Here is a 26,254-nt window from a genome sequence, read left to right on the forward strand (position 1 = left end):
TGGCGTCAGCTCCGGATTCTACAGGCCACCGCAGCGCCTGACTTGGATTGCATCATACACAATACCCCCGGACGGCAGGCGGCGTTTGAGAAATATTTTCGGTTCATCATGGGTTGGGTGCGTGGGGATTTTTTATTACTATCGCGACATATGGTATCTTTTACACGGGCATCATGGGGGACCACGGCGTATGGATAGAGTCGGCTGATGCGTGGTGCATCGTATGACTTGAAGAGCAAGCATATCGGACGGGCTGGGCTGGGGCTGACACTGCATCTGATTTGGCGTTTGCTTCGAGCTTTGGGAACTTTCTCTCCTTATTTCCTACTACCATTTCCCCTTCGACACGATCGTTTCATGCCCTTCGCTGTTCTTTCCCGCAACGACATTACGATGCGCTCCTTCACGACCTCTTCGGTGCTTACGTCATTTCTGGAGGATCTGGGTATTACTAGGAGCCTGAGGCATGCATAGCAATGTTGGACTGGTCTCAAGATTCCTTTTCCATCCTTTCTCCTTTGGACGGACAGGTTTTCCTATATACCCTTCCCCTCACCCTTCACTTCTTTCTCTTCACCAAGATTCCCCACCTATTGTAATCTATACAGTACCGCAATGCTACCTATCGCGCGAGACCCACGCCTAACCATCCATACATCATCACACTGTGTCCTCTGCCTTCCAGCCTGAAGCTTCTCACCCCAAACCTCAGGTCATGGCGATGTTAATCCCCGAGTGCGCAAGGCAACAGCTTTCCATCCGCTTCCTTGTCCGCCGTGCAATAAGAAGGCGAAGCACACCGACTCCGCCTCACTCCCGCACGACTGGCTTACCTCACCCGTCACCTGTCACATACGCACGCAACCTCCTGCTGCTAGGAATGCAAGCACCCGGTCCGTCGCCGTCGCCGTCACACTGCGTGCGCATAATACATCCCCGCCCCCACCTCCAATCCCCAGTCCCTATTCGCACACCACACGTTGCCCACATTTGCGCATATTCAAACGTGCAGTTCACGCATGTGCGCGAGGTAGCTTGACCGCACATGTGCTCGTGCGTGTGGCGTGTGCGTGGAGCCGGGTCGCACGCCTGACAGGAAGGATCGCGGCTGTGTGCATTTAGCGGCCGCGACGCTGCTATCTTGGGCGCGTGGTGGGATTTAGCAACGGATCGGGTGGGGAAAAGTCAGGTGGGAAATAGTGGGGACGATGCGTAGCCTGGTAGAGGGAGGTTGGTAGGAGCGTGCGTTGTCCAGGTGATGGGTAGGGCACGTGACATTATAGTAGGAAAGTTTTCAGTGAAGCTGTGTCTTCAGAAAATAGTGGTGCTGTAGTTCTGAGGTGATCGGAAATGATGGCTATCCTCGATTTGCGGGCGTGAAGGGAAGAGCGGACGTTGTGCTGAGGTCAGCGCGTGTGGTGAAACGGTGCGCTTACTGTGATGGCGGTTGTTGAAACGATGGTTGGAAGTTGTCAAGGCTGGTGGAGTGAGGTAAGCTGGTGATAATGTATACGTGTGTTCTTTGGATTGCTTTGGTGAAGCGATGCACTCGCTTTGCAGATGAGATCATCGCCGTTGTTTGTAAGTCTGCATGGGAATGAGGAAAATCACCCGCGCGTTTTCGAGGGAGATTTACTGCTTCTGGTGAACCAAAAATGTTTAAGGTATGGTCAAGTAATCATTGGATTAAGTTTGTAGGGTACGTTAATCTACTTTTGTAGAGTCATTTATGATGTTCTGAACGATTAACATTCTGCACTGGTGATCCTAGACTTCAATGTAATCATGTACGATATTTCGGATTCTTGCACATGAAGGTCGCAAAAAGTCCTTGAAATAAGAAGTGGCAATGCCATATTGGGGCCAGCCCGTACTCCTTATTGTGCTGCTTTCTGACACCAACATATACCACAGGCCTCACTGATAGCACTTTTACCAGAACGATTACAGAGATGCTAAAGCACTCACCCAACCGGTTTAGTAAGAACGGAGAGGACAAGGACTAGACACCACTCGCGACTGCCCGCCAAGTTCCTGCGCCAGAGTCCTCTAGAGAGAATAGTCTGCTTAAGACAACCCGACAGCTCCCGGCAGCAGATTCTTCGAAGAGCACTCATCGTTCTCCACTAAAGACATCCAGAATAACCAAACTGGTGCCTACTTCTTCAAGCAAGAAACGGCCCGACTACGAGAAGACAACGGAAACAGGTGCAGTCAAACATACGAGTGCTGGTAGTGCATCTGCTACAAAGTCGAGGTACCCCGAGTACGCCACGCGTGGACTCACCCAGCACCAGATACAAGTGCAGGAGGTACTAATGCTAAAGGTACCCTGTCCGCGGAACTTTATCTGGATGAAGCAGAAAGTGAGCTGGAGGTGTGAAGAGGGGCCCATTGGATGTATGATGATCAAGTAGAGCGGCTCGCACGTGGCGAAGACCCTGCTGTTGTCGGTTGCCAGGCGGGCCCTGGGCCAGCGGGGAATGACACCAACCCGGGCAGGGCGGCGCTCCGGGCGATGGCCCAGTATGCCCAAAGGAAAGGAATGCGATAGGCCTACAATAAATCACATGTTGAGCCCGGTACCTGCCCAAGACGATGAGTTTTCAACTGAGTTTTGAATGTTCAATTACAGATCCAGTCTCAATGGCAAGTTCCTGCACCGTGTTTGGAACGACTGGCTCGGCAATGATTCAAAGCATTAATTGGCATGGAACATATTAGACGCTATATAATCTTTTCGAGAAGGGTGAGTTTGGGATCCGAGGAGCATTCTCAAGCCTTGGTGTGTACTCCGCATTACACCAATGGCTGTGAATACTAGAGTGAAATATGCAGAATACACGCGGGGGTGGCAGCATTGGCCGCAGATTTGGAGCATACGTGAGAGATTGAAGGTACTTGCAAGCGTGCCATGCATACATGAACTGCCCCAAGCCTGGGAGGAAGGAGCAGATGATAGCCTAGGAAAGGCGGAGACATATGCGGATATGGTTGCATTGGTAGTCTCGATGAGAGCACTCATCGCATTCGTAGATCTAAATGGAATGGAATTGGCAATCGTCGAAATGCGTCACCTGCACTACATCAGCAATCTTCTGCGTCATGTCTTCGACAAATGCAGCCTGTGGAAATGGATGCACAGAGTTTGATTCAACAAAAAGGTCAATAGGAATGTATACCTTAGAAGCCCCGTAAATGCGAAGACGTGATATCCCCTGGGATACAGAGTCTAACAAAGGTCCGCTGTGAGCTCAGACAGGCTCATGGGCTAGGCAGGAGTAGCCTGGAAGACGTAATAGACCGGGGCGCGTAGCAATACGACAAGGAAGACTACCATCCACAGTCCTCATTATTTTACAATTATTTATCCGCATGCAATCACGCTTGGTATACTACAAGACCTAGAACCGCACAGGAAAAGAACTGCCTTTTATCCCACCTTAAGTCCATGGAACGCCCTATGAAACAATTCCCATCCCTTTCCCACACTATCTCCTAGTCCAACTCCCTACGAGCTCCCTAAAATCCGCTCATACGCCTCCTCTACCTCCCGCGCCAACTCCAGCAGCGTCACAATCACAATTTGATGCGTCACATTCGGCAGCCGATCGCGATGCAGCCCGATCCACTCGAGCGGCGGCGTCGCCTCGCCCATGTCGCGGAGCTGCGGCGTCTCGATGAGCGGGGGCTCTAGCGCCGTGTACTCGTACTTGCTCTGCGGGACGTTGACAACAGCAGTAATTTTTTCCTGGCCTTGTGCTTGAACTGGCGCGGGGGTTTCTTTGGTGTCTGGGGTCTGCGTCGCCGACGAAGAAGCCTGAGGCGCCGCTGGCTGAGCTTGTGACGACGTGATCTTGATGTTGGGCTCTGGCAGCGGTTTCCCCAGCCGACTCGCCAGCGTACGCGTGTGGTTCCCCCACATGGTGCGGATGTAGCTGATGCGGCTGTAGTTCCACCCGACGTCCACCTTGCCCTCGAGACTGCTCTTAAAGACATAGTCAATGTGGTTGCTACGCGGCTTCTGCCACGTGTGCATCGTCGCAATGACCTTGGGCACGCGGAGGATAGTCCCGCCCTTTGCGCTTTTCGCGGAGGATATGATGTCCTCGACCGTGAGCTCGCCGACGGGCTTCGCTTTCTTGGGTGCCTGGACTGGGGACAGAGCGACGGAGAGCTGGCCGAGCGTCATGCCGAGGGTGGAGTGGATTTTGCCCTTTTCGAGCGCGACGGTGAAGCGTGCTTGGGCATCGGCGGCTTCGAGGTGAAGGATCTGCGTGTCGACAAAGGTGGAGGGGAAGATCCCGAGGCTGATGGAGCGGAGAGTGACGACGACGTCTGTGTGGAGGGAGATTGGGGTCTTGGCTGCGTCGGTGTCGGGCTTGGGAGCGATCACGCTCTGGGACGCGGAGCGTGCGTATGGCGCCGCTACAGAAGACTTGCGGCGGAGGAACTTCTCGATGTCTTTGAGGGACTGCTTGTACGCTTGCTGGTTTTCCTGGATGAGGCGCTCGATAGCTTGCCAGAGCGCTAAGCCTTGGGCTGCGCTGGTAGCGGTGCAAAGAACGTGCGCCTTGTCACCGTCAAGGATCGCGACGAGACGGTCGCGCTTTCCCCGGTGGTGTTCGCGGACATTGTACATGAGGAAGTCGAAATTGACTATGTACGCGATCAAAAAGGATTGATAGTCGAACCCAGCCTTGACCTGCAATTGTCCGAAACCAACCGATGCTTGTATGAGGGGCGTTTGCCGAGTAGCTTGGTCTTGAGAAGGCCAACTAATAGACGTGCGAATCTTAACACCAGTCAGATCGACGAAGCCACTCGTGCGACCAGTGCTCTCGATGCCGATCTTCTCAATGCCAACGCACAGATTTTGTTCCCAATCGACGCTTTTCTTGGACGACGCCCACATGTTCTGGATCCGCAGCGATGATTTTCCAATCGACTGTCCCAGATCGAGATCCACAGAAACATCGGCGATAGCGACGTTGGCGTTCCACGGGAAAGCAGTTGCAGCAGTGACTTGCTGGTATCTTTGCATGAGATATTCCTGTGGTTCCTGGCTCGCAGTCGCTGGAGCTGGGTTTGATGATCGTCGAATCTCCGGCGGTACCCAAATTTCTCTGAAAAGCAAGAAATCTTGAAGTTGCCGGGCATTGATCTGTAGTGCCGTTGGGTTGATCTTCAGAATAGCCGATATCCCGCTCGTACCGCTCAAATGCTTGCTGTTCATCAGAGACAGAATGATGGAATCAACATTGAATCCGAAAGTTGACTCTCGAGAATAGACGTGCTGAACGGTAGCCTCGAGCTTTTCAAAAGCCGCAGACGCAGCAAAGAAGTGACCGTGCTCTTGTGACTTGACGCTGTTCACGGTGATGTAGATGTCCTCAAGCTTGGCTATCGCGGCAACGCGGGCAATAGGCTGGCAACTGAGACTGAACTCTTGTTTGCAAATGCGGACGCCGAGATTCAAACGTTTCCGGCCCAAAATCGAACTAGGGTCGACGCTGATGAGATTGTCCTCCTCCAACAGCTTTACTCCAGGTTTTGTGTCGTTCTGTGGCATGGAAGTCGCCGGCGAGAGTGGCGAGTCCTCATCCTTTTCGCGAACAACCTCCTTGATGCTCTCGGACATCTCGATGATGACAGGCACAACGGTGGGAAATAGAGTGTTACTTGAGGCGTCGATTCGCACCTCGGCTTTCAGTGTCGGGTCTTGGCCATCGTCTTCATTCTCCACCTTGAGCGCAATACCTGGTGCGCGAAGTACTAGGCTGCTCTTGGAAGCATCCCCGACAAATTGACTGTATCTGCCCTTTTGTTGAGATTTGCTCTCTTTGCCAGTAGAGGTCGAAGTGTGCGGCGTGTCGCTCCCATTGATGTGCACCACGGCTCCTGCGAAACTTGCATCGACCGATAAAGAGGCCAGACGTTTGTTCCCGAACGGATTCTTTCGTTGAGCGCCATCTGTTGTTGGCGTCATACTCCAGTTGGCCGAAGCGGCCCTGAACTTCTTACCGGCCAAAGTTATTGACCGTTGTATGATATTTGCTGGAAGAATGAAGCGCGAATCGAGTTGAAGATGCAGCGACTTGCCCGCGGCATGGAAAGCCACTTTTCGAGTGTCTTTGGTTGAACCGTAGGCCACGTTGAAAACCACTTCGGGAAGCAATGCGGAGTTAGCCGATCTCTCAGTTTTACTTGCCGAGACTGGAACCATTTGCAATTGCATATCCTCAATCGTCAAGCGAGCCGCGTCGTCTTTGCGTGTCGAGAGATCGATCCTTCTAAACGAAAGCACAAGATCCTCGGATTCCGTCTTCGGATACGGTTCGATGGAATTGCCTACGATCCAGCTAACATAGATGTCGAGAAGCTCGAGGGAGTAGGTGGAAGTGAACAGAGCACCGGAGCTCACACTCTCGGCGTCGGTCTCTGTGACACTCAATGTGCTTGCGTCGCCCTTGTGGGAATGTTTACTCTTGGCGTGCCGGAGTTTCTTCAGGTATTTTTTCTCCACTGACAGATCGAGATCCTTGATCTTGTCTTGTAAATGGTTCATAACATCTACTACTGCAGATGCGGTGTCGGCAAACATGTTGACCGCCAGGCCAGAACTCTTCAAGCGGTAAACTCTGCGAGGAGGCTGCGCATTCTGCTCCGCTGTGACATGGAGTACTGCCGCAAAACTGATGTTGCCGCAGCGACGAATAGAGTTCTTGTCGGACAAAGTAAGGTCTACGCTGATATCTTGGAGAAGCACGATAGCTTCTGCTAAGTGGAGTATAGCACCATTGCGGTCGGTGTTAGTCGCTCGCAGTTGGATAGAAGATAGACGGACAGAAAGGTTCGCCATTGGTGAGTCTGCATGCTGTCCAGGGGCACTTGCTAGAACGCTGATACCCGATAGTGTCATTTGAATGCCGAAAACTATCTCTCTGGAAGACTCGGGCGTTTTGATGACAGGTTTACGGTTGTCTTGGGGTATGATTTCTCGGAAACGGGCGGTGAGCACATCGATATCTTCGCTAACGGCGCGAACGACATTCGTGATCTCTGGCTTGTTGATCGTCGCCACAAGCGCTTGTACTTCCGATGCCTGCAGCTGAATAGTCTCGATGATGCCTGCAGCAGATATCTTCGTTTGGGTTTCCGTGTTCGTAACCGATAAGCGTCCATTAATTGGCGGAAATTCAAGAGAGCTGATGAGGTTAGAGGCATTCGCAGTCTTGCTAAACATCCGGTGGTGACACGAGGCCAAGTCGTAGTCCACGCGAAGAGTCACGTTTTTACCCATAGAGGGTACAACAGAGACGCGACCAGCGGAACCGGTCATGGACCAACTCAGTGACTCAAGCAATGCTAAATGAATAGCATATCTGTCCATCAACAAAGCCAAACTGATGTTGGGCAATTGTGTCAATTTGGGACGGTCGGTTTGCTCAAGCTTAGGTCGCAGTGAACTCTTGATGAGCATCGCTTGCTCATGGAAGTAGGCAACTTCATCACGAAGCACGGAGTCCGCTACTTCAAGCAGGCCAAGCACATGTTCTTCAAGCCGTACTTCGATCTTCCGGCTTGCGCCAGCAACCTTGATCTCATCTGGTACAGAGTCTCTGTCTTCGAATTGATGGTAGGCAAAGTAAACGCTAGGCGAGTCAAATTGCGATCTTAAGAGTAGACGAGACCGAGACAGCAATTCCGTAACAGCCTGTTCGAGATGTACGATGACGGTTGTCGTGATGCCTTGCTTTGAAGGGCGGCTATCTTCGTTCACTGCAGAGAAGCGGAACCGCCGGCCAATAAGTAAATTGCGTAGATTGATCGTGTCGAGCGCAATGGTAGCCTTCTCTGTCACGTACACAAACTGCAGGCTAGTCTCGACCTCCTGTTTCTTTCCCTTAGTTGGGCAAGCAGACTGGGCTTCTAGAGCTCTGAACTGCTTGGTGTTCTCCTTTTCGAACATGTTGATAAGTATGTCCATCAACTCGCAGATTTCCCAATGAACACGAACGGCAGTCTCTCCCGAGTTGATCTGCACTATCGTGGTACGTTTCGGAATCTCAGCGCCCACCAGCATGAGACCTGCCGGTTCGGCCGGTGGGATTAATCCAATACTGATGGCGAGGATATGGAGTGCTACTTCACTTTGTGTGACGCCTGGGTCGAGTATGGCCTTGATGCCGGCAGAGCGGATGTCAATGTATATTGGAGACGGGGCTGCTTCCTCCGGATGTTCCATAATGGCAGACCCGAACAGCATTTGCATGGCCAAACTCTTTTTGACATGAGCCAGATCCCATGTGCGCCATTGATCCCACATCGAGACAATTCTTTCTTCTGCATCCGCCGGGCACCTGACAGAATTGACGGTGCAGTGATCACGGATCCGTCGTTTCTCGTGATCGGACAAGGTCTGCCATATGTACCTAAATCTCGAGATGATCTTCCAAGAGTCGTGGCTACGTAAGTGGTCTCTGACCGCACGAAGCGCGAAAGATGCCTTGGTCAAGAAGGCGGGGTCTTGACGTTGGACTTGCGCAGTCGTGAGACGTAGAGCAAGGTACCGCAAGCGGCTCTGCTGCGTGTCTTCGATGCTTACGAATCTGGTCGCCAATTCTTCGCCCAATATTGTACTACGATGAATGAGTGACGCCATGTAATCGATCTTTCGGCTAGCAGTGGCAAGTTCGAAAGCTTTCGAGTTTACATGAACGTGGGTCTCCTTGTTCTGCAGCATCCATACAAGCAGATCATTGACTTCAGCCTGGACTGCAACATCATCGCCGGTGCCGTCCATTTTCCTCTCAGTGACGGAAATCCCAAGGGATCCCAGGGTGGTGTGTGCTGAGATTGAGCTTTCGCCAGTCCTCTCCCCAACAAGCTTCTTATCTCGTACAGCGACTTGGAGCCGGTTCAAGATGACATCATACTGGTCTATGCCCGCTTGTGCGCCCAGATGGGGACCGAAAGCATTGTGGAAGCGGATGTGTGTCCAGGGTACACGTACACTGAACTCAATCGATTTGCCTTTGCCTTCACGGCGCTTTTGTCGGTCCAATATTGCGGTCATTGCGCTTATCTGGAAATCATCTAAAAGATCTTGAGGTTCGCGCGGTTGGAGTGTGCTGACCAAACCTGATATACAACGTACAAATTCCGGAGTACAGTAGAGGCGTATACCAGGTTCTGCTTCGATAATGAGACTGGTATGCTCGAAGCTTTCATCGAAGTGCTTTGTAGAGACGTCATTGAACTGTATTGCGTCTTCTCTGTCCATGCGAGGCCGGGGTGGGAGATCTGGGAATGTTGGGACCTCGGACTTGTCCATGTCGATTAAATCTAAGCTGGAAGTAGGCACTGCAAGCGGACTTGCTAGCGCCACAGATGATGGCAAGCCACCAGGCACCCTCTCTTTCGCATCATAGTGTGTGCGATGACCGTTGGAGCTGTCCGCCCTTGCAGGAGAGCCGCGTAGTGTCCGGCTTTTGCTAGATGATTGTGTCGCTGTGCCCTCTCTATGCCTACGAACAGAGCGTATACTGTTTATAAATGAACCGCTTGAAGAAGAAGCAAGTGAACGAGTCCGGATGGAGCGTCCCCTAGAAGATGCAGATCCAGATGAGTACCCAGACGACGCATCGGTTACTGATCCACCCGGTTGATTTAGAAATATCGGTTGGGGTATCTCAGGAAACTGCATCGCAGGTGGCCTTACTTCTTGGTGGGTGGGTAGCTGGTGCGTCGCATGGTTCATGTACATAAACTGCGCGCGGTTCGTTCTTTGGTCATGTTCGAGCATATGCGTGTGCTGCTTGCGTCGCTCCTTGCTAAAGTCCAGTTTACGATTAAACAGGGTGAAAGACACACTTGTCTCGAGAAAGGCTTGAACTTTGATTTTTTGGGTGTCTCTGCCCCGACTGCCATATCGCAACGCAGCTCGTTCGTCAATGGCGCTCACACTCAGGTTGGGAATCCAAGCATCGAGGCGGCGAGAAAACGTGTCCCCAGCAAGATCATTAAAGTCCAGCTTGACCGGCCCGGTGCTAACAAGGACAACTTGTTTGTCGACGTGCAGCCACACTCGTATGTCATGAGTTCGTAAGCGAAGGAACGTGGAGTCGTGTATGATCAATGGATTGGTGATAGGCAAAGTGTTTTCGTCGTCGTCTAGGCTGAACACAAAACAATTGATGGACTTAGCGGCCTTCGATAAGAAGTTCGGCGTGCACTCCCCTGAGACGGTCCCAAGGTCGAAGTCCCAATTGCAGACGTACGTTGGCTCGGTAGGCGGAAGCCCGAAAAGCCGATGACCGGCAATGGTGAGCGACTCGATGAACACTTCGGTCTGCCCACCAGCATCATGAGCAAGGCCTGGGCTCGTTACATCACTACCAACCGAGAGACTGATGGGGCTAAAGTCCACTAGGAGATCCATGTAGTAGTTTGTGAACCTCAGGTCACAGTGCGCAAAGGGTAGTTCTGCTCGAAGGCCGGTCTCGGCCGAGTACAAATTGGCAGGAAGAAGTATGCTTGCGTTCTCAGCTGAAACCGAAAGGATAACATCGAGGTCATTTGAGACCTTCGGTGGTTGGCCATTAGGGGTCGTCGTATCCATCGCCAAACTATGACTCTGCAAGCCTTGAAATTCTTCCAGGGTTCTGAAGTGAAGGTCATCACCAAAGTAATTTTCCTTGATTTGCATGAAGTGATGCACGAGCCAGCCATACAGCTCTAGGTATAATTTGTCTCCTCGAATGTCCATGAAGAGTCTGTCGGTATTCATAGCCGAAGTTTCGGTCATGAGCGTATAGCTTCCATTCAACGTCAATCCCGTCAATTGTGCAACCTTATTGGAGTGCACCCAAGTGTGCAGCGTATTCTTGGGCGGCATGCAGACCTCGAGACCCAGATGCTGACCTTTCACGTCGAATTTGATCTCGTTCTGCAACGGTCTGAATTTGTCTAGCGGGATATGAACATCCCCGTGCAGTCGTTGGCCGAAGAGAACGACAAAATTATTCTCATCGAGTTCGGACGGGTTGTTGATGATGTTGGAGTCGTTCGTGTTCAGATAGAGTTTGAAGTTGGTGAAATCGACATTGAGTAGGTATTGGAAAGGGAGAAACGTGAAGTAGTTGGCTGGTGGACCAGAACCCCAATCAGCGACGAGGTCGGTCAGCAGGAATAGATGATCTCTCAGCAGGAAAAGCTCCAGATCTCGACAGGAAATGTTGAACTTCCATTTCCTCAAGCTGTTCCAGCTGAGAGGGTTGGACAAGTCGCAATCCAGCCCGATTGCACCCGATCGCCACAAAAGGCCATGATTAACGCTGGAGGATATTTCTGCTCCGGCAATATCGACATCCAATTTGTTGTTGAAGCCATGCCGGGATGCGACCATATCCATTACGTAGTTGACAGAAGAGTTACCCGCGACCTTGACATCAATCCAGCCAAAGGGGCGCATGTTCTGCCCAGAAGACGCGGCGTCTCGTTGTTTCGTCCTTCCGTACTTCTTTCGTGACCTTGTTCGCCCTTTTGTCTTGTCCGAAGCTTGTTTGTCTTGCCCACCGAGTGTCTTGGCTTTGCCTTTCCACTTCCAGTCCTTCGATGGCTCCCGAATCGGAATCCGTAGTACAGTCTCATCCTCGATGCTCAAATACAGTTTGAAAACAGTAAGCACTCTGGTATCACCAGGCTGGAGAGCAGATGCGGGTTGCGCATCCACATGGGCGCCAGGGAAGAAGAACGACTGGAAGATGCCACGATGTCGGTCAGTCCACGGTCCATAATTGATTGTACCACCATAGACTTGTATATCCACGCCGTACTCTGGTGGAGTAGCGCCATTAATATCCCCGGAATTCGTAGGCTCAGTGTACATGCTGTTGTCTAACAACGTGGGCACTTTACCGGCAACGTCCCAGTAGAAGCTCACATTAACACACGGACAATCTGCAATGAGAGACGTCCTAGCATATTCAACGCCATCCCATTCTCCATGCCCATCAGTCTGGTCGTCTTCCATGTAACGAGAAAGTCCCCTCCATTTCTCTTGCCCCGGAAAATGCCATTGTGGGACAAACATACTCGCTCTTCTGCCAGTAGTTTCCCCATGGTGGGTGTGAATGGAGTCGGATGACTTGGAAAATAGTTTAGGGAAACGCGGAAGGCGAAAGCTTTGCTGCTTAGGCTTTTCGCTCGTCTCCTCTTGCTCCAGTACACCCTGTTGTTCTTCCTGCTTCAATCGTCTGGCAGCGTCGAGTTGGGGGCTCTTATAGTCCGGATTGGGCTTCATGTGCACTACAGGGTGAGTGACCTGGAAATTGAAGACTTGTTGGTATGCATCCAGGGGGCTGCTTGGGGCGGCGTCGAAATCACCGGTTGCTTTCTCGAACTGAGCAGTGATGACGGACATGGTGTGCTCGTTTCCGATGATAATGGCGCCTTTATTGCACTCTACATATACAGGCAGTAGCTTCAGGAACGCAGGTAGACCGTCGGTTTTGCCATCGTCGGTAGTGTCGGTGCCGGGACGGGTCACGCCTTCTTCTTTTGCTGGGGCTTTCCTCAGCTTATTCATTTGCTGTCTTTGGTCTTCGGACATCTCCGTCGAGGTCCTAAACAAGACATTGTTTCCAGTACTTGTGTTCTCGTGGTCCAACGGTCCCCCCTCTTCTGCGCCCGTACTATTGGCTTTGTTCCGTATAGCGTCGATGATGCCATCGTAAGCTGGTGTGCGATTGTATAGAAACGCCTCAAGACCTGAAATCTTGACGGAGAAGCGACACGGGAGGCGTTTTTGCGGATTCTTGCCTCCTTTTTCAGCCCTATCTACGTTTCTGCTCCGACTTCCCGAAGGTGCACTGCTCGATGCTCCGTCGCTTGTGTCCGCGTCCAAGGCGGGTGGACGGTCGGTCGTGTAAACCTCGGCGTCTCTCACTCGCCGCAGCCAGTAGTTCCAGGTGATGTATCCATTGTGCACCAGGATGGTCTCGTTGTGTCCGTGGTAGCGAACGTCCTTGAAGAAGATGCGACCGCCGAGGAGTGAGATCTGTAGGGCTTGGATGTCGATGTAGGTGCGGTAGGCGCGCCATGTGTAGGCTCGGATGGCGTACGACACAAGTGTCGCGAACAGGCGGTTGAAGTAGAAGAGGAAGAAGACGGTCAGGATGCTGCATATCAACAGCTCCACCAGGTACACCCTGAAGCGGTCCACGTTAGCAGGGACGACATGCATGCACACGGACAGCTTGCGCACCAATTGAAGCCCCGGGGCGGGTTTAACGGCTCTGCTACGATGGAGCCTTCCATGGATGGCGGTTGCGCAGTAAACCAGGCAAACGACGGGTGCGACTCCTCATCGTGGCTCGTGGCCGCGCATGCTGTCGCAGCGCTAGTCGCGCAATGAACAGGCGCTCGGGATGGCCCTGATTGAGCGGAGCCGAAGGGTAGCTGGCCTGCTGCGACCGTGCCTAAGATTCGCGACCAACGGGGATGAGTGCGCATGCACACAGTGCCCGCGAGGTTGAGGCGTCGGCAACCCCATGCGCTAATGACGCGTGCGGAGTCCAAGCTTCCTCCGCATGGCACCTTGCTCCGCCAAAGTTAGGCACACGACGTCAAAGCTGGTGCCGGTGCAAACATCGCCATGCCCTGCAGCTGCTGACCTTGGCCGTTGTTCTGGGTACCCATCTTCACGTCCGCTCCCACGCTCTGCGAGAGCACGCCGCTCTGCGCTCCCGCGCCGTCTTCGCCATGTCAACAGGCAACCTTCTGCGACGGGCTGCCTCCGAGGGCGACCCTCGAGGCACAGGCGATCGCTTTGCAAAGGCCGTCATTATTGTTGCAGGCGTTGCAGCACTCGTCGCAAGTGTCATCACATTCATGTCAGTGCTTGCCTCCCTGGAGATTCGCGCATCCACTGACTTAGTCGCAGCGCTGTCTGGCTACAGACGTACGTAAGAACGTGTCCAATGAAGCCACATGTTAATGAATTCCTATCAGAAAGAACTATCGGAAACCCCTCCTCCAACGCTATGTCGTCCGCATCCTCCTCATGGTCCCGATATACTCGGCCTGCTCGTGGGCGAGCTTGGTGTCCATCAAGGCATCCCGCTGGATCGAGCCACTACGAGACGTATACGAAGCCTTCACCATATACACCTTTTTCCAGTTGCTCATAAACTTCATCGGCGGCGAGCGTGCCCTGATCATCCTCATGACTGGCCGCGCCCCCGTGTCGCATCTTTGGCCGATGAACCTGGTTTTGCCCAAGGTTGACATATCCGATCCGCACACCTTCCTAATGATCAAGCGCGGCATCTTGCAGTACACCTGGGTCAAGCCCTTACTTTCAGTCGCAGCCTTCATTATGAAAGCATTCGACGTCTACAAAGAGGGGTACATAGGAGTCAGTTCTGGCTACCTCTGGAGCGGCATCATCTACAACGTTAGCATCACCATAAGCTTGTATGCACTCGCCATGTTCTGGGTGTGCATGGTATCAGATCTCAAGCCGTTCCGACCCATGCCAAAGTTCTTGTGTATCAAAGGCATCATTTTCGCCTCCTACTGGCAGGGTTTCTTCTTGTCCATTCTTGTCTGGCTGGGCGCCATCCCCGACAACGTCCCCGGATACAGCGCCGACAATCTTGCTGCTGCCATACAAGATGCGCTCATCTGCTTCGAGATGCCCATTTTCTCCTTGGCACATTGGTACGCTTTCTCATGGCACGACTATGCCGACGATACCATCTCGGCTGCACGCTTGCCTGTCAAGTATGCCTTGCGCGATGCCTTCGGTCCACGCGATTTGATTGAGGATACAAAAGATACTTTTGGCGGCAAGCATTACGAGTACCGCTACTTCGACGCGAACGACAACGTGCTTGCGCACGAAGAATCGTCCTCGCGAGCAGCACGCATGGCGGAAGGTATGAGATACGAACGAGGAGGGAAAGGAAAATACTGGATTCCAAAACCCGGCCAAGGCGAACATGAACCGTTGCTTTCGAAAGCATCATCCAGCAGGGCGAGGACGATGAGCCCAGGAGCCTCGCGTGCTCTTGACACATCCAAGTATGGGACTGTGGAAGAGAATGAAGAACCGGAGCTTGACCCTGGAGATGAACAATTGTTCGAAAGCGCGCGAACATTAGAGTTCGGCGACTGGAATGTGGGTATTGTACTTCAATGACGTCAACGCAGCTAACGATATTGCAGTATCCTGTCATCGAGGCACACAGGGCAAATCGCGATAGTCAGTTATATGGTGATCCACCAATACTAACTGGAGCTTCGAACCGGCATTTGTTACAGCCGACCGCCGTAAACAAGAAAAGGCGAAAGAGTCAGATCAAAGACATTCAGCAGGCGGTAGACAAGGGCAAGCATCGGAGCGACTCAAGCAGTGGAGAGCCTTCCAGCTCCAAGTCTCATAAAGGTGTGGTCGGAAAACTCTTCAGGCAGGAGTCATCATCGTCAACCAACTCGGGCAAGTCAGACAAGAGTCAGCTTGTCGATCTTGTCGTGGAGGACACTGACGCAGAAGATGTCGAGCGTGTTAGAGCACGCAAGGAAGGAGGCTCTGGTTGGAACGAAGTCGAACAGAAGCATTTTGTGTAAGTATATCAGATACTCGTCTGCCATTGCAGGCATAAGCTGACCAGTGCTAGCCACGCGTATCCTGAAGAAGGACAAGAAGAAGGGGTGCGCGAAGGTTTCAACCCAGATAGACCCCAGCCGCACAACCCTGAAGGCGTACACAACCTCAATTACCCCTTCACCACCGAAGATGGCGAGGACGAGGACAAGACCGGCAAGCTCGACCCGCCGATATCAGAAGAGGCTTCGCACTGGGAGGAACGCAATTACACCAACGAAGAGGACGGCAACAAGCGGGATAAGAGCCCTCAATACGGCAGTTTTAGGGACGAGCGCGATGCATGGAGCGGTTCGTAAGGGTCAAATATCGCCGATGTGAGCCCTTGCGGTCAGCGCGCACGCCGCACGAAAGGATGCAACGTTTTGAAATGTTTCTCTCAGAGCCAACAAGGCTTTCTCCGTTCCATTTTCTTGCACATCTGTTTTCCCACTCGTCCATGTTTTATACCCTTTCCGGTGTGTATATGATGATCTGTCTCATTGGCGCTATGTTTCGAGTTCTCTGCTTGCGCATCCGTAAGGCGTATTTCTCAGGAAGCGCGCATCTTTTCGTACAAAGGCACAAATCTACCATGCTTGACTTGACCGTACCATTGCAAGAAATTTTCCGCACTGACAGCGGTGCGTACCTGCAGCCGCGCCCTCGCAGCGAACCAAGTCCCGCCATGCGACCCGCCGTGATTCGAGAAGCGTGGCAGAAGTGGAGATGGATGCGTGCGCTGGCACCAGCGGCGTGGGCGGGATGGCGTGTTGTGGTTGTGATGGAGGGACGGCCCGGGGCTACATGTGATTGGTTGGGGCAAAAACTTGCGGCGTGGACCGTTGGTTTCGGGTCTGATAGGGTGTGCCAATCGTGAGCGCGGGAGGGAGGTTTGTATAATGTGGCGTGGTAGATCTGCTGCGAATTTGGGGCGTGTGCCAATTGCAGGCTCAGGGAGCTGTTATTCTGATGTGGCGTTGAGGAATCAGGCTGGGATGGGGGAGTGGTTGGTGCGTGTGTCGCGTGGGCGGAAGGGCAAAGCACTGAGCTCGAGTCTCCAGGAGCAGTTCCAGCTAGACATTTTTGCAGAGGCTTTCGAAGGTGGAGATTCGGACCATACAGTTACCTATCGTCTTTTTGGGTGAGACATGGTTGGCCGGCCGCTGGACAGAATCGTTGCTCTCGAGCCTCGAGGCAGCGACAACCGGACCCTCTCCAACCCGCATTCACCTCCAACCTGCAACCAGGCCCTCATCTCCGGAAACCCAAATACAGTCCTTCCATTCTCCCTCCATTCCCGTTTCACCCGAAATATCTCGATCCAAGGCCCTCTCCCATCGCATCTAAATATACACTCCATCTTTCTGGAGTAGGCGCGAACTCCCAGAAGCACAGAACCACCGCCCCACTCACGTCTCCCCACCCCCAAACATCCACCCAGTAACAACCGCGCCTGCGCGCCATCTGCAGCCCGTTTCGACGCGTAGCCGCTATTGCTGGTCGATTGGCCGCGCATCATCTATTTGCGCTGGCGCTTATGCTCGCTTCGGCCAATAGGGTGCCTGCATGGGCTAGAGCCCCAGCACAGGCTCGCTGCGGGACATCTGGGTGACGGGCAGGGATGGCGGGGGTGGGTGTTATTGGGCGCTTGGGGCGAGGGTAGATTGTGTATATGGGTGCGGCAGGGACGGCGTGGTGTGGATTGATGGGTTGGCCGGACCAAAGTGCATGTGTTGTTGTGTTGTCGGATTGTTAACGCACTGAACTGGACTAGAAGGCTGGCTGGTTCTTACGGCGCACACTACACGCACGCTCTTCTCACCTCTTCTCTTCTTTGGTATACCATCCTTTTGTTGTTTTTGAGAAGCACTTGCTGCCTTGACTGGTCTTGCAAGAGCGTTCGTCGAGAGAGAAGTACCTGCTAGACGGGTACGACGACACAGTAATGTTGCAAGAGAAGAGGAAACCATGGCTGGCCATTGGATGCTGTGCATCTGCGAGGAGAGACTCTATTGAGGAGGAAGACGGTAGAGACGCGTCGAGGGCTGTTGGTATGTTCACTTTTTATCTTCCATCCTTCACTGCAGCACGCGTTCTTCACCACCGATGGGTTCCTTTGAACGCCTTCAGGACATCACGAATTCCATCCTTACACTCAACTACCACGTCGATTCTTCACACCTCATCTGGTCGATGTTCCGTCAGCATGTCTGTTGATGTTGAGCTGCACCTACGCCGCCTATCTCTCCTTAATATGGCTAATTGCATGCCACGCCACCCAATATGACCTGCACACCCAACCTTCTAGAAAGCTCGCCGTCATATCCTTCCACATCCATCTAACAATTTCGTCTAGAAGAATCGGGTCCGGAGATATGTTACGACCAACCACAGACAAGAGAGGTCCCCCGCGCCGAGCCCGTCTCACCGCCACCACGCCCAGCCACAAGTCACTCTATGGGCAAGCATGTATCGCAATGGGTGGCCACGAGTCGTGACTTCGCGTCACGTGCGTCCTCACGAGCAAGCGTGCACACGCTCACACGGCCAAGGAAGTCGCACTCAAAGGTCAGACGGCTCAGTATAAGTGGCCCGACGGACTTCCGGCACGACAGTGGCTTCGATGGCGCAGAAGGCATTCAGAGTATGATTGACGATGCACCGATGCCAGTGCGGCGGCGTCGAAGTTTCAGGCCTCTGGAACTGTCGATATACCTCGCTGATGGGAGACTATCGCCGTTGCCAGATTTCGAACACGATGAGTGGGGCGAGATGCCGCAGTTGCCTGCACAAGCGTTGGTTCGTAATATGGATTCGCGGACGAACTCGATCTCGTCGGATCCTTCTACATCATCGTATCTGGTGCAAAGGAAGCCTGTAGGTTCTGGGTCACGCCGGTCGAGTGTGCAGAGCTCGCACTCGGTGCAATCAAGGCCACTGTCTGCAAGCTTGACGGCGCTACCGTTGCTGAAGGACGAGCCCAAGACTCGAGCAGAATCGATACGCAGTACAACGACAAGTCGGACAGGGTCAATACGTAGTAGAACACCCAGTGATCTCTACCGACGAGGCACACTATCACCGCCGCGTATCCTCTCACGTCTGCCCTCGCCTTCACGAGCTCGATCGAACACTGCCCCTTCACGACCCGGAAGCGTTCGCAGGGCGAAGACCGATGTCGATGAAGCCATCAGAGAGCTGAACACTATTGTCGAAGAGCGCCGTGCAGAGGCATATCGCTCACGCAACCAGTCTCCTGCTTTGATCAACCGACTTCCGTTGTCACCTTCGTCGCATGTTCCGGCTATCGCACCCTCACTGCGCATGCACGTCCGCTCTGAGACATTATCAGACATCGGGTCTGCCTTCTCAGCGCCACTGGTAGCGAAACCACTACCGCCGCCGCCTATTCCACCGACCAATTTCGCACGACAACCGACGAGGCTGACACTTGCTCCGCCAGCACGCACATTCAGCGGACCCCTCGATTCAAACCCAATCACACCACCCACACCAACAACCCCCATCCACCGCCTCGGCGCCTGGCTCAAGCGATCCCTCCCAAGCACACCATCCCTTAAGTCACCCACATCAACCTTGGCCTCCAAGCCCGCAACGCCAAAGTCCACAGCAGCACGCTCCTTCTACCAGTGCGAGCCTGAACCCCCGCTGCCCCTCTCATCTCGTCCTTCAACTGCAGGATCGCGCACAATGGTGCACACGCGCCAGACCAGCGCCGACACCGCAACCGTCACGCTGCTCTCGTCGTCGTACCCGAGCACGCCGTCGCTATCTTCTTCTCCGCGACACTCACCACACTCCTCCATGCACTCGCTCCGCTCCATAAAGACGGTGTCCTCCTCCCCGCCCCGCGCGAGCCTGCCCCTGCGCCAATCCTTGAAGGACGCACCACCCCCACCGGCACGCGTAAGCCTCCTCAAAGGCGCAGGCAAGGCACGCCGGGTGCCGGCGCCACTCACGTTGGCAAAGGAGAAAGAGATTCTAGTTGAAGCGAGTCTGGGGTCTGCAAGAAGCGTCGCGAGTGCGCGGAGCAGCATGAGTAGTCGCCGGAGCTTGAAGCCGCCGCCGAGTCCACATTATGGGATTCTGAGGGGCATGGAGATTGGGGCGAGGCAGGAGGGGGTAAGCCAGCATTTGGGGATGTTGCCGGGGAGTGCGGCAGTGGGTGTGGCTTTTTAAATTATATTCCTTTGGGGAAGGACGGTTATAGAATCGGGGGTGGGGCTGGGACGGGTTTTACAGGACAACGGTATCGGATGCTATTGTATGGTATGGGACAGGCAGGGCAGAGAGATCGGAAAGGAAGGATGGATAGGGTTCTCTTCTCGAGCGCAGCGGCATATACCCTCCGCTCGATGTCCTCCCGGACAGCGGACGCCGCTGCGCTTTCTTGTTGTTCGCTTCCTTTGTGGAATTACCTTGTAGATAGCTCGCATCCCTGTTAATGGAATTAGAGAGGAGAGATTAGGGAATGCATCTCACGCAGGTCTCATGTGTTCCAGTGCAATCTCATTGCGGAAGGTGCGCACTAGTCCTGCATAAGCAGCACTGCCCACCACAACAATTCGTCAATTTTACACCTCACCTAATTATCCTGTCAACTGGTGCCAACCTACCGCGCAATTGCGGTCTGCTTTCCGACTCAGTCGTTTTCTTACTGGTCAGCAATCCCATAGGACCACATGGCGATTTCGAACCCGCTATGCCCGACATGCGAACGTGCATTTGCAGCCAACGACGATACTACTTCACACCATACAGCTGCCGAAGAGCTCCAGCGATCAGTAGAAAAAGGCTGCTTTATCTGCAAGCGATTGTACAACAAGATCCAAGAATTGCGAAATGCTCATGCAACAGGAGAAAGTATAGACCGTCCGCTTTTTGATGAGATCCGATACACTCGACAATGGAGTGGAAACGACTGGTCAGCACGTAATTTCACCGTAGAAGCGTTTGGCAGCTACTCAGAGATCTGGTTTGATTGTATCAGTAAGGAAGGTGAGTCCCGACAGCTGGTTCCTAGATATCCATATCAGATCCCACGGTGATGGCTCGAAGTCTGCTGGTGATCGGATCGTAAGATATGCTAAATCTTGACCAGTCGCCAAGCAACTAGGACTTCGGACCTCTCTCTACCCTTCATTAAGATCGCCGAATAGTTTGAAGCAAGCAAAGGTATGGCTGGAGGATTGTCGACAGCACCATGAGCTATGCAATCGTCGACTACAGAGTACATTTGTTCCGACCAGACTCGTCCATGTTCGCCAGCTCGAGAATGGCTCTGTCACTTCCGCTTGTCTAGTTATTGACACTTCACTCCCTGCTAGGACCCCTTATCTAAGTCTAAGCCACTGTTGGGGAGGAGCAAAATTCCTTACGCTGACGGGTGCGAACCTTGGCCAGTTACGAGAAGCTATTCCGGTTGCTGAGCTTACCGCTGTCTTTCAAGATGCTTTATATGTTGCATTCCAACTAGGTATTCCGTACGTTTGGATTGGTGAGTAAATTTTTTCCCAGTTGGAGCATATCCTGACAACCTTTCAGACTCACTTTGCATCATCCAGGATAGCCCCGCAGATTGGGAATACGAGTCAAAACGAATGGGGGAGGTGTATAAAGGGGCCGTATGCAATCTGTCAGCATCAGCGTTCAAGACTGGCAAGCAAGGCCTCTCCTCAGAGCGAGGCAGTCATTTGTCGGGATTTCTGCCTCTGCAGATAGACACGCAAAACGGGTCATTCAGCACTTCTGCAGCTTGTCCCGAAGATGCGCAGTTTTATGTGGCGGAGGGATCTGTATTGCGTGGAAAACCCTGGGAGGAAATATGCAATGGTCCGCTGTTCGAAAGGGCGTGGGTTTTGCAGGAGCAAATTCTGGTAAGCCGTCGTAGCGAGTCTCTCAGAAACTTTTCCATTGATTGACGTACCCTTTAGGCTCTTCGTGTCCTTCATTTTGGTAAAAGAGAAATGTTTTGGGAATGTAGACAAGTTTTCGCGAACGAAACAAGGGCATCCGGCTGGGCCAGCTTACCCACACAATGGCACGGTGAGGATGCCCATGTCGAGAATGCGCTGGGCAGCATGGGCGATGCTTTTCGTTACCATAAACAGCGAAATCCTCTTTGGCAGTTCATGGTCGAAGATCTCGAGTCTGTGGAGGTATGTGTTCGAAACGCAGACGCCAGAAATGATGTCAAAGCTTAATCATTCTTAATAGTCGTCCGATGGTCTATGGAGGCGCATCGTGCGAGACTACTCTGCTCGCAGCCTCACATACGCGAAGGATCGACTCCCAGCGCTGAGCGGCGTCGCTACAGAATTCAGCGCCATGTATGGGCGCAGTCAGTATCTGCTTGGACAATGGAGTGATGATCTGCATCTTGGACTCCTTTGGTCACAGAAGCGTCCTTTTCCATCATCTGCCCACGCTCTTGCCTGGCCTGAGGTTCCTAGTTGGTCTTGGGCTTCTCTCAACGCACCTGTAGATTGGTATCTCTACGACCTGACTGTCGATAGCCAACAAGATCCTACGTCACTGTGCAAAAGCATCAACCCAATGACCGAACCTGATTCGCATGCGATGACCTTGATAGGAAACTTAATGCGACTCGACGTGCCAGATCAAAACGGAGGGCCGCGGTGGTTCACTTTCGACAACGGGAGCCTTACGCTGGCCTACTGGACCTTTTTCTCGTGGCAGTTTTATCTGGACCAATGGTATTTCGACTCACTGCAGGGGAAGGACGATGAAATGAAGACACATGCAATGTTGAGCAGCGTTTTCTTCATCCCACTTCTCTACAAGAACTACAGACAGATCATCTGCCTTGTTTTGCTACCGTTACCAAGTGTAGGGCGAGGGATCTTCCGACGTGCGGGCATACTCCATATCTATAACCCAGCTGGAGGGGTCAATAAGAATTTTACACCAACGGCACGCGAGTACCAGAAGAATATCACGGAGAATTTCTATCAAGATTGCGATGGTGAGGGGAATTATAAGATTTCTATTATCTAGGCAGATATTTGCAGACAATCCTACAATTCCGGACCCCTCTCCTACACGATTATTCATTACAGGCCACTATGTGTCAAATAACCTACTACAATCACTCGCTTTTTGAATCACTCATTTGGGAACTTTGACATGAAGCCATCTAGCCACCCATAGAGGCGAATATTTGCAGTCATGCTCTGTATTACTTGGCTCTGGCAATGCAACCCGCTTAGTTCCCAGATCTGACTCTGTAGCACTTTTATCGACGCCCGAAAGGCACACCACCTTCCACCGATCACAGTATCTTCCTTGTTTTCTTCTCGTTAGGATACAAGACTTGAAATATCGTCATGCTATCTAGAATGATGAATGAAGACACCGTAACAGGCAACTCACTACCACCCATCGATCACTCTATCTTCCCTGTTTTCCCACGACATACGGCTCGACGTCGAAGATCATATCTCGTCGTCATTATCTACGTAAAATGGTACGCGTACATGCCACAACAGGCAATACCGACAATCCTATCGATCACTCTATCTTCCCTGTTTCTTCATCTCCAAGACCCAAGCCTCCAGAACAAAACTCAACCGTCATTACAGTACGCAAATCGTCCGTGTACATACCTCAACAGGCAACCCAGCCACTCCCATCGATCGCTCTATCTTCCCTGCTTTCCCAATCCACACCCTCACTGGACGCCTCCCTACCACACTATCCCCCTTCAACGTGGTACCTGCATCACACGACACCCGTACCTGCATCACAGGACACCCGCACCTGCATCACCCGACGTGCTCCCTTGCCCAAACGGTGTCTAGCACATGGCCTAAACCCACGTGTGACGGCGGCGGGGCCACCCAATACAATAGTGCGCTTCCCAAACCAGGTTCACTAACGGCTGCGCACGCTAGCGTCTTCCGTATCGGGCCGTAAGCAAAGCGAAACAGGCACTAGCGCCAGCTTAGCGCCGCCAAAACAGGAATCACGGTTCGATTCGGGACAAAAGTTGGATGAACGGACATCATTGTTCAGAAATCAGGGAAGCGGCTGTGTTCGATGGTCGTGGAATGGTTGCCTGTTGGGGTAGGTTGGGAGGGTGCATAGGGTGGCGATGGGCGGGTATGACGATGATGACGACGGAAAGGTGGAACATTGGAGCGAAAACAAGGTAGAGTGATCGATGGATGGGAAGTTGCCGGTTCAGGTATGCGAATGGGGGTCGACGGGGAAGTGTAGCGGGAGGGAGGTTGATATCAAGATGACGATCATGATTCTAGGAACAAACAGTCGTCGCCGTCATAAAACTCGCCTCAGGCCTCACCGGTGTCGATATTCGCTGCTGCGGGTTCTGCGGGTTGTTCGAGCAAGAGGCTTTGATTGCAAGTACGAACTGCACAAGAACGGCTTGGTCATACGTTGAAAGCGGTATGCATTTTATGAATCTCTTGTCGATTGGAACACATCGTCGATTGATGACCAAAACTCGTCGCCACTGATGCTAGAACCGATACGCATCGTAGAGCCGCTCACGCCCACCATGGCAACTGAATCCAAATACAACCCAGCCGTCCTTTTTGCGATTCACTACAACGTCAGAGGAACGGCAAACCCTGGACCTACATCAGAATGACACCTGTTCTACAATGTGCACAACATCATCCTCAACGAACAACTCAGCACGGCGCCTCCCCACACCAACTGAGCAAACTTGTCAGTCTCTGTCACTGAGTAAAGAGCAGCTCGAGTACTCACGGAATCCCCGCACACCCATTCTCATAAACACTAACCCCACACGTCTTCCCATGCGCTGCGATCAACTCAACCACGCTCTCTGGTACAAACCCCGTGAACCTATCCACTGTCAGCTTTAAACCAACTTTCTTCCCTCCGTTGCCCTTTCCCCAACTTTGATAGACCAGCCAGCACGGCTATATCTATCACGGACCGCTGCTTGAGGCCTTCGACGACTTTCCAGTAAATTTCTCTTCCTTTCACTTCCCCTCTGCATCTCCCTAGTAGATAAAATAACTTACCCGAAATTGTTCATCGCTTCGTGGATACTCGCGCCTGACGCCTTGGCCGCATTCAGAAGCAGATCCTTCTCCGCCTGTGTCGTGTTCTTGCCGTAGTGCACAATGACGTCTTTCTGCGATGAGCCGGCGCAGGTGGCTGGGGCTGAGGGGAGTTGACACTCGTCAGAGTGCGTGAAGCGGGCGATCACTGCGGCGGGTGTGTCTTTGTTGGAGGCGGGAACAGCGATAGCGAGGGTGGGAGAGAGGATGGCGAGAGGACGCATGGCGGAGTGTAGGTGGTGCGTGAGTAGAACAAATGCGAAGGTATGGAGTCGAGCGGAGTCTGATTACTTGGTTCAAGAGGATACGGCATAGGCCTTGCGCGTCGTACCTCAGCCTTCTTATATCCTTTGCCGTATGCAACCACGCTGCATCGCTCCTGCCAACTATACTTCTTTTCCGGCCACCTCGCACAAAACGTCGCGTACACTCGTTCCTCTCGACAAAATCCGCGGCGTTGATACGTCCACGGTGCGTCATCCCATCTGGAACCACGGCTCCTTCAATTGCCCTATATAAACCCAAGACCTCCTCTATATCTTCTGATTTCCCGCCGTTCTCCCAGGTTCTCAGCGAGTCGACCCAGGCACGCACCTTGCACTCACACCCACTGCATTATTGGTCGGCGCTAGATTGTGTATTGCTGGAGTTCAACGTGATTGGACACTGTGTTTTTCTGGTATTGGAGTGTGCGCATCGTCGTTACCAGCCTGCCGGTTGATGTGGGCATTCTTCCGGGCGGTCTTGGAACGGGAGACGGGGTTACATTATAGTTTCTTCCCCCACTGATGAGGTGCAGGGATTGCATGTGGGGCTGAGGAACGAGTTTTTGATTTGATTGCCCCAGCGAGTAGGCAGGCGTGGAGGTCCATGACGAAGCCTTGGGGGTTGCACGTGTAGGGTGAGGGGACATGAGTAGTGATAACCATGCTAACATCATAGCCGGCATTTGTGCATACTAACGTTGAACTTTAGTCACTGCAAATGCTCCAGAAGTAGAAGAATGAGTTATCGTTAGCCGACGGGGATTTTCGATGTCGCGGTCGAAGTCTTAGGCGCACAGAGGAGTCTGTTCCTATTCTCAGCGTTTAGAAGTAGCACTTCGCAGCACTGTCTTGGGACCCACCTCCCTTATAAATCCGCGCTTCGCTTTCTAATCATACCAAAATTGCAGCGGCAGCTTCTCCTAACTCCAATCCCCGCTTGTACCCCCTTGGAAAGACCACCATCGGCCGATCGACCACTACCAGAAGCTCCGGTCGAACTGGCGCTAGAGTTTGAAGATACCGAAGAGCTCGAGGAACTAGATGTAGAGGCCGACAATGTCTGGCTTGATGTGCTGGGGAAACCGTCTTTCTGTGCGGTTATATAATAGGAAAGTATGACCATTTGCCTATATGTTGTAAATGGGGTCGCAACCGTAGGGATTGTGTACAGGGTGCTGACACGTTCTATTAGAATGCTATGGCACACTCCCCACATAACAAGCAAGTTTTCTTCGCAA

At 52.7% G+C, this 26,254-nt stretch overlaps 6 protein-coding genes across 6 annotated transcripts; 4 read left to right on the top strand and 2 right to left on the bottom strand.

Moving 5' to 3' along the window:
* Positions 1-3,369: 3,369 nt before the first annotated feature.
* On the bottom strand, positions 3,370-13,503 carry CC84DRAFT_1263011 (uncharacterized protein). Its single transcript, XM_018185196.1, has 2 exons — positions 13,271-13,503; positions 3,370-13,214 (listed from the first exon to the last, which is right to left on the bottom strand). The coding sequence occupies exons 1-2, from the start codon at positions 13,321-13,323 to the stop codon at positions 3,512-3,514; spliced, it is 9,756 nt and encodes a 3,251-aa protein (XP_018031300.1). The 5' UTR covers positions 13,324-13,503; the 3' UTR covers positions 3,370-3,511.
* A 264-nt stretch (positions 13,504-13,767) lies between these two features.
* On the top strand, positions 13,768-15,972 carry CC84DRAFT_1101084 (DUF300-domain-containing protein; the record flags this gene model as incomplete). The annotated part of the gene is made up of 5 exons (XM_018174895.1): positions 13,768-13,898; positions 13,949-13,966; positions 14,017-15,187; positions 15,235-15,632; positions 15,687-15,972. 5 exons carry the CDS (start codon positions 13,768-13,770, stop codon positions 15,970-15,972), a joined length of 2,004 nt encoding a protein of 667 aa, XP_018031301.1.
* A 1,415-nt stretch (positions 15,973-17,387) lies between these two features.
* On the top strand, positions 17,388-20,137 carry CC84DRAFT_273241 (uncharacterized protein). Its single transcript, XM_018185695.1, has 2 exons — positions 17,388-17,706; positions 18,012-20,137. Exons 1-2 carry the CDS (start codon positions 17,601-17,603, stop codon positions 19,853-19,855), a joined length of 1,950 nt encoding a protein of 649 aa, XP_018031302.1. The 5' UTR covers positions 17,388-17,600; the 3' UTR covers positions 19,856-20,137.
* A 126-nt stretch (positions 20,138-20,263) lies between these two features.
* Positions 20,264-22,693, top strand: CC84DRAFT_1263013 (HET-domain-containing protein; the record flags this gene model as incomplete). Its single annotated transcript, XM_018185197.1, has 5 exons — positions 20,264-20,674; positions 20,778-21,173; positions 21,221-21,552; positions 21,610-21,834; positions 21,893-22,693. The coding sequence occupies exons 1-5, from the start codon at positions 20,359-20,361 to the stop codon at positions 22,691-22,693; spliced, it is 2,070 nt and encodes a 689-aa protein (XP_018031303.1). The 5' UTR covers positions 20,264-20,358.
* Positions 22,694-24,132: 1,439 nt separating this feature from the next.
* CC84DRAFT_1263014 (uncharacterized protein) lies at positions 24,133-25,008 on the bottom strand. Its single transcript, XM_018185198.1, has 3 exons — positions 24,712-25,008; positions 24,431-24,529; positions 24,133-24,376 (listed from the first exon to the last, which is right to left on the bottom strand). Exons 1-3 carry the CDS (start codon positions 24,972-24,974, stop codon positions 24,352-24,354), a joined length of 387 nt encoding a protein of 128 aa, XP_018031304.1. The 5' UTR covers positions 24,975-25,008; the 3' UTR covers positions 24,133-24,351.
* CC84DRAFT_273306 (uncharacterized protein) lies at positions 24,878-25,574 on the top strand. Its single transcript, XM_018185696.1, has one exon. The coding sequence runs from the start codon at positions 25,007-25,009 to the stop codon at positions 25,469-25,471; it is 465 nt and encodes a 154-aa protein (XP_018031305.1). The 5' UTR covers positions 24,878-25,006; the 3' UTR covers positions 25,472-25,574.
* Positions 25,575-26,254: the final 680 nt, after the last annotated feature.

The sequence above is a fragment of the Paraphaeosphaeria sporulosa genome (genome assembly GCF_001642045.1).
Source record: "Paraphaeosphaeria sporulosa strain AP3s5-JAC2a unplaced genomic scaffold CC84scaffold_11, whole genome shotgun sequence".
Taxonomy (NCBI): domain Eukaryota; kingdom Fungi; phylum Ascomycota; class Dothideomycetes; order Pleosporales; family Didymosphaeriaceae; genus Paraphaeosphaeria; species Paraphaeosphaeria sporulosa.

Excerpts from the sequence above, each read along its gene's own strand:
- CC84DRAFT_273306 (XM_018185696.1), top strand. The coding sequence starts at position 25,007 with ATGCGAAGGTATGGAGTCGAGCGGAGTCTGATTACTTGGTTCAAGAGG.
- CC84DRAFT_1263011 (XM_018185196.1), bottom strand. The coding sequence starts at position 13,323 with ATGGAAGGCTCCATCGTAGCAGAGCCGTTAAACCCGCCCCGGGGCTTC. Across the intron at positions 13,215-13,270 it reads CCGCCCCGGGGCTTCAATTG|GGTGTACCTGGTGGAGCTGT; the intron begins GTGCGCAAGCTG and ends GGACCGCTTCAG.
- CC84DRAFT_273241 (XM_018185695.1), top strand. The coding sequence starts at position 17,601 with ATGTTGCAAGAGAAGAGGAAACCATGGCTGGCCATTGGATGCTGTGCA. Across the intron at positions 17,707-18,011 it reads AGACGCGTCGAGGGCTGTTG|AAGAATCGGGTCCGGAGATA; the intron begins GTATGTTCACTT and ends AATTTCGTCTAG.
- CC84DRAFT_1263014 (XM_018185198.1), bottom strand. The coding sequence starts at position 24,974 with ATGCGTCCTCTCGCCATCCTCTCTCCCACCCTCGCTATCGCTGTTCCC. Across the intron at positions 24,530-24,711 it reads GAAGCGATGAACAATTTCGG|GTTCACGGGGTTTGTACCAG; the intron begins GTAAGTTATTTT and ends GACAGTGGATAG. Across the intron at positions 24,377-24,430 it reads AATGGGTGTGCGGGGATTCC|TTGGTGTGGGGAGGCGCCGT; the intron begins GTGAGTACTCGA and ends AAGTTTGCTCAG.